General features: G+C 42.8%; 1 protein-coding gene across 1 annotated transcript in view; it reads left to right on the top strand.

Annotated features, from left to right (window-relative positions):
* Positions 1-424: 424 nt before the first annotated feature.
* The window catches only part of PTDSS2 (phosphatidylserine synthase 2), a 57857-nt gene continuing 51116 nt past the window's right edge, over positions 425-7165 (top strand). Inside the window, exon 1 of the mRNA XM_025198556.1 lies at positions 425-679. Within this exon, the coding sequence (XP_025054341.1) occupies positions 546-679 (134 nt within the window). The 5' untranslated portion in view covers positions 425-545. The remainder of the gene's footprint in view (positions 680-7165) is intronic.

Raw genomic sequence — 7165 nt, forward strand, 5'->3', positions numbered from 1 at the left:
TCTTAATGTTTATTAATAGTTTTCAGTCCTTTTCAGTCTCTCTTTTTTTTTCCCCTCCCTTCCAACAGAGTCTATGTAGGAGTTCAGTAAAAAAGACAGTTCCCATACTCAGAGTACTGAGGAATTGGGAAAGAATGTCAGGTTTTGTTATCTGAAGTATTATAATAGGATAACATTTTTAGTAGATTTGATTTGTAGAAAGGATGCCCTTCACTTTGCCAGTGTCTCTGCAGATCCTTCGAAGTAAATTTTAAGGAAAAAACATAAGGCAGGCTTAAGACCTCTTAGTGATAGTCCTCTCTCATATGGGTGTGGATGATTGACTAGTCAATAAATTATTTTGTGCTGATGCTATATTCTCTGTTCTTTGCATTGTACATTTGTCAGAAATAGTAGCTGTACAATTGTCAGAAATAGTAACATGAATTGAAAGTGTAAAACTTGTTCAGTGTTGTTGGTTAGTTAGCTTTTAGCCTGGCCAAGAAAATATTCCAATATACTTGACTTCTTTTTGTTTTTCCTCCACCTGGCCTTCTCTTGTTTGAATGTTAATTTTTGTTTTCCCCCTAAACTGCAGGAGAGCTCACACCTTAACAGTCCTGTTTAGCCTCACTTGTGCACTGGGATATGTAACCTTGTTGGAAGAAACCCCACAAGATACTGCCTACAATACTAAACGGTAAACCTTTTTTAAGATAAATATTTTTGTATGGCATTAATCAGTATAAAGCTGATAAAAGTAAATCAAAATCTGGATGCTCATTTGATACAAGTATTTAAGTGTAACGTGTTGCTTACTGTGGTGAATAATATGTGCATCATGTGTACATGTAACTAATTACAAAACCTCATTGTACCAAGTTATGCTTCCCATAGCAACAAATTCTTCTTGGCTAATATAGTGAGGTCTGCCACTTAGATTTATCTTGTGGTATATTATTACATGTAAATTATCTGAATTATTTGACTTGTACGTTAATGCAAAGTTATTTTTAAGACTTTCATGGGGATGGGTATTTGGGCTAAATATAAACATGAGAGCTTATAGCTTAAACAGCAGCTCTTAAAAAATATATATGTTTAGAATGATTCTCTTAACTGTATGTTCTGTTGCCAATGTGATGCTGTAGTTGAACTGGTCAGATTGAGTGAAACCTCTCTTGTGTAACTAAAATAGCAAAAAGCATGGTTCACTCAAAGATCCAAAACTCTGATTTTAATGTACCCTATTTTTTGTTTAAATCGAATAACTTGAAAAAATAAATGGTTTAATCTCCTGAGAGCTCTACATGTTCCTATTATGAGACATGAAAATAAATTAGAATCCTGGAAGAACACCAACCTGTCTTCTCTCTGGCGCATCTTATTTCTTACATATGTGAAAAGGAAAGAAAAGGGGTATATTACAACACTTCCAGTTAAAGTATCTAACATTCTCCCTGTCTGTCTTGAGTATGATTAGGAAGACATCTATCTAGAGGTGCACCGATATATCAGTCCATATTGTATTGATGCCGATAAAAGGAAGATTGACGTTATCAGCAATTGGCTTTTTTTGGCTGATGTGTCACCAATAAATACCGTATGCATGTGCACAGCTGTAGCATGTATGTGGCCAGGAATGCAGCCCAGCGCCTTGGAGAGCAGCATCTAGCTGGTAAGTCTCTGTCGGGGAAGGGGCGTGGGGGTGACAGATCGAGGTCTCCACCACGAGGGGGAGAGCGGGGCTGGGGCAGGAGCAGATGCTGTCCAGCCAGGGTGGAGCAGGGCACAGGATGGAGCCACGAGTGGCTGAGTGCAGCCCCACCCCAGTCCCCACCCTGCCAGAAAGAGGCTGATGCAGCCCCCTAGTCCTGAGCCTGCAGAAGCAGCCTATCCTTACCCCATGGCTCCATCCCATGCTCCACCCAGCCCCAGCTATGCAGTGCCTTCCCCTACCGTAGCCCCACTCCCTCCCTCATCATGGGGGCCTTGATTTGCTGCCCCCCCCCCCAAATCTCTTCCCCCCAATAGATTTTCTTGCTGGATGCTGCTCTCCAAGCTGCCTGGCTGCATATCAGCAGTTGGATCGGGATTGGCCAATATGGCTGGTTAATAATCGGTCATTGGTATTGGCCCAAAAAACCTTTTATCAGTGCACCCCTGCATTATCAGGTATAGTAGATTCACAGTGTGTTATTTGCACTTGCTGGTCATTTCACGTGTTGGTGTGAAATACTCAACTGATCACTGTGGTAGGTCAGAGTACAAGAACCCAGCCTGGAACTGAAAAATACTGTACAACCTTCAGTACCTATAACTAGCAGTACTGTTACTCAGTTGTCACAATAAAGAGAAACTAGGCAGTGGAGGAAGCTGAGACATACTTTAGAACAATGTCTCCAAAAATAGAGGGGGGAAAATACTTCAAGGAGGAAGTGATGACAAATCAAGTGTGTTGGGATACAAATATAATAAGGTGACTTAGTGGAATATTTTATTACTGTGATAATGGTACTAATCTCAGTAATAAGATCTGGAAAGAAATTAATCATCAAAATAACTTTCTTTTCATCTCAATAGGAGAAGATTTTTTTTGATATGGGAATGTTATTTAATGTCTCAACTTGAATCCATTATTAAAATAAGTTAAATTTATGTGGTAAGGAATTGAGTACTCTCTGTGTTTCCATCTGGAGTAAGGAACTTTCTCCTCAAACTCTGGAACTTCTTTGAAAAGCAGAAAGCGTGAAGAAAGCAGGGTGTGTGAAGGGGCTTTCAGATCGCAGTCAGGTGGTACAGGCAGTCCTGAGACTTGCATTGGTTCTTGAAAACCATGTCTTAAGTCGAAACATTGTAACTCAGAACTGATTTTCCCATAGGAAATAATGTTATAAATGGGGGATTAGTTCCTAAATTGAAGGCCCAATACCCTATTGTCACCAAAAATAACCCAGAATTTGGTACTCAGTCAATTATAGATGAGTAATATAGCTACATTTAATGTATTTATTCTGTAAATAGCAATCATTGATTTGGAAGGATTTCTTTGAGATGACTTTGCTGACTTTTTGAAGGGCTCTTGGTTGGACTTTTTGAAGGGTTCTTGAATGTAGTCTTCTCAGGAGTCTTGGCTGCAGGTTTTTCTGGAGTCTTGTCTGCTTTCTTAAAGAAAGTGTCCAAGGAAGTCTGGACAGATGTTCTCCAGGGAGATGGGCGATGCAGCGAACTTGTTTGCTGGTGTGGCATTACATCAGATCAAGCATTGTAAAGTTGAAACTGATGTCAGAAAGTCAAAACAGGGTGTCAATTTATAAACATTGTAAGTGCGAAACATTGTAAGTTGAGGACTGCCTGTATTTTGCACTTATAATGGGGTTCAATAATTTAGTATATGAGCTTAATACTTGTCCCAGAAGCTTTCAGTTTGTCATGGAACCTGATCCACTCCCTTTTTTGTTAGGGAAAAGTAACTAAGACTATTGATGGTTTTGCATACTCTTATAGAAATGAAGTCAATCACACATGCACCCAGCAACCAGTTTTAAAGGTATCTTAATGTCAGGAGGACCAAGTCTCAAGTGGAAATACAGTAGAGATTCTATAAAAACTGTTGCTAGTAAATATCTTTTGTACTGCTCAGTAACAATTGTACATCTTGAGGGTGGCTAACCTAGGGTGGTTAAGCTTTATAACAGGCTACCCAGAGAAGCAGTGGAATCTCCATCCATGGAAGTTTTCAAGAGTGGATTAGAGACGCACTTGACTCTAATGGTTTAATCAGGAGGTTAGACTAGATGAGTGGTTCTTAACCTTTTTAGACTCAAGGTACCCCTCATTAGACTCAAGGCACTCTTGGAAAATGCCAGCTCTTAAATTTCAGTCATTTTTTGACTACCAACAAGTAATAAAGCAATTCTGCTGTTGTAACGATCTCAGAAAGATCACAACAGGTTAGAATATACTTGACACTCTGGATTCCTATCTCTGGGTTTATCTTGTGACTTGTGTGTAGGTGTTTACAAACCTAACAATGCTAATATTGATTGCCACCCTGCAGAGCCCTTAAAAGGATTTCATGGCACCCCAGGTGCTGTGGCATCTTCATTGAGAATCACTAGAGTAGGTGGCCTCCTGAGGTCCCATCCAGCCCTACTTTTCTATGATGTTATGACCTTCTGCCATTTAAATATCTTAATTAATCTTCTGCCACTAAATATATGGTTGCATTTTTCTTGAAAGGTCATGTCAGTAAGTGGATGAGCACTGATCAGTGTACATGCACTGAGTGGGACAGTCATTTTGTAATGCACTCCTTCATTTTTATTAAATGAAATAATTAAAGCTGCATGAAGAAGTGTTGTGTCACTAGAATAACGGACTAGATAGTAATGTTGGATGGCTAAATTTAAGGTATCAGGAAGCAGAAACTGCATTCTAATCTTATTTCTTTCATTATGTTTTTTAAGTTATTACCATTTAATTTGATATTAGATTAATTGCTTCATCCCTTTCCTATCTAAAATTTCCACTGGTCTGTACAGTGTTGCATGTGAACCCCATCCTCAAAGAAGGAAAGGGTTGTGTAGATGACTCCAGATATGATTTAAATCCTTTCCATTAGCAGCAGCATACACTAATCTTCCTAAGTACAGACAGGCAAATTGGTTACCCCCATTAGTTTCATAGCTTCATAGACGTTAGGGCTGGGAGGGACCTCAAAGATCATCAAGTCCAGCCCCTGCCTCATGGGCAGAAAGTCAGCTAGGGTCAAAGGATCCCAGTAAGGTAAGCATCCAAATGTTTTTTGAATGAGTCCAGAGTAGGTGCCTGCACCACTTCTGGAGGGAGTCTGTTCCAGGTCTTGGAGGCTTGGACAGTAAAGACATTTTTTCTTGTGTCCAGCCTGAAATGGTCTTGGAGGAGTTTATGACCGTTGATCCTTGTTTTACCTTGGGGCGTTCTGGTGAACAGATGTTCTCCCAGATCCTGATGTACCCCGTTATGTACTTATAGGCAGCCACCAGGTTCCCCTTGAGCCTGCGCTTTTCCAGGCTGAAGAGTCCCATGGCTCTCAGCCTCTCTTCATAAAACCTATTTTCTTGCCCTTTGATCATGCGTGTGGCTCTCCTCTGGACTCTCTCAAGCTTCTCGGCATCCTTCTTGAATTGAGGAGCCCAGAATTGGACGCAGTACTCCAACTGCGGCCTCACCAAGGCCAAGTACAGTGGAAGGATGACATCCTGAGATTTACTTGAGAAGCATCTATGGATGCAAGCCAGAGTTTGATTAGCTTTACCAGCTGCGACATTGCATTGGTGTCTCATGTTCATCTTGTTGTCAGTCATGACCCCCAAGTCTCTTTCAGCAGTGGTGCTAACAAGCGTAGCACTGCCGAGCCTATAAGCATGCTGCAGGTTTTTTCCCCCCCTGGTGGAGTACCTTACATTTCTTGGTATTGAACGTCACCAGGTTTGTATCCGCCCACTTACTAAGTTTATCCAAGTCAGCCTGGATCACTAGCCTGTCCTCAGATGTAGATGCTATGCCCCAAAGTTTAGTGTCATCGACAAACTTAGCCAGTGAGCTTCTGACACCAATGTCCACATTGTTGATAAAGCAGTTAAAGAGGACCGGTCCAAGGACAGAGCCTTGGGGGACACCACTGGTCATGGAGCGCCATAGTGATTCGCTACCATCTACCATTACTCTCTGGATCTGACCTTGGAGCCAATTCCCCAGCCATCAGACTGTGGTGTAGCCAAGGCCACAGTTGGACAATTTTTGATCAGTTTAGTTTTGTTCTCTGGTGGCAGTCCCTGGCCCTAGTGTAAGTGCAAGCAACCCCCATCATTACTGATGGGTTGCTGAAGCCACCTAGCCTGGAGAGGACTGGGACTGTGTTGTTCCAGTCTGCAGTTTATAAAGGTTGCCAGCCCCCGCCCTAAGGCCTCAGAGAACAAAACTAAACTGATCAATCAGTGGAGGAGACAAACCCCACCCTGTTCTGACAAATGTACCTGGACTAAAAGTTAATAAAAGAGAAACGTAGTACAGCAAATGTAGAGGTGTTAGTGACTGGTAAAAGACCCCAACAGCAGTGCCCTCTGCCTTCCCCAGTCTCTCATTCTTCACTAAAATTAAAAATTGTCCAACTGACAACCTCTCCAGATTCCTGAATCACTGTGGCTGTCCTGAAACATGCTCCCCCCTCCCCTTTATCCCCCCACAAGGAAAAAACCAGAAATCCTCACTGGAAGAAAAGGCTAAGAGCCAACCAGCGAGGCCCAATAGAGAGACAGAGGCTTAACTGCTTACTGTGGCTATTAACACACATTACAATCGAAACTGTAGGTGGTCATGCTGTAGCTTTATTTATAATAATAATTGGTGAACTCCTAACCTGCATTTTAGCCAAAGCATAATGAACTTCTAAATTCTACTAGTACGACCATGAACTATGAGGAACAAAACAGGGTGTTCAAGTTAAGCACTGGCAAACCAGTGGCCAGCAAGAAAGAAACAGGAGATCCTCCCTTCCAGAAAGCGCTTACTCACAGTGGGATAAATCTCTTCTAACTGACATTTTTCCAGGACCATAAGGAAACTGGGCTGAACTGGTTTCCTAGGGCAGAGGGTGGCAACATTTGCAGGCTGCTGGATCAGGCCTGTGGAGTCCTGTCCATGGCCATACTGGGGCTGCACCATGATGAGCTGCACTAGAACCAGGCAGATAGAAGCTGTGCCAGCATCACCACCACTTCTTTCTGACCTCCCACTCCCTGACTGCAGCATGAGCACAGCTTCCAGCTGGTGGGAAATTGATCTGGGGCCAGCTAGCTTCCAGATGCACCTGTGTTGCAGCCAAGGAACAGGAAGCAGGAGCAGCAGCAGCAGCGCAGATACAGTTTCCAGATGCCCAGCCCCAGCTCAGTTCCCCAGGAAGCTGCACCTGTGCCACAGCCCAGGAACAGAGGGATGCAGGGGCAAGAAGTGATGGTGGCACAGACCTCACTCCCCATTGCCCAGCCACAGCTCGGTTGCTCACTGCCTGGAAGCTGTGCTTGTACTTCAGCCATGGAAGGCAAGGGTGGGGTTGAGAGAAGTGGTTTCATAGATTCATAGATGTTAGGGTTGGAAGGGACCTCAATAGATCATTGAGTCCGACCCCCTGCATAGGCAGGAA

The sequence above is a fragment of the Alligator sinensis genome, unplaced genomic scaffold, assembly GCF_000455745.1.
Source record: "Alligator sinensis unplaced genomic scaffold, ASM45574v1 scaffold907_1, whole genome shotgun sequence".
NCBI lineage: Eukaryota > Metazoa > Chordata > Crocodylia > Alligatoridae > Alligator > Alligator sinensis.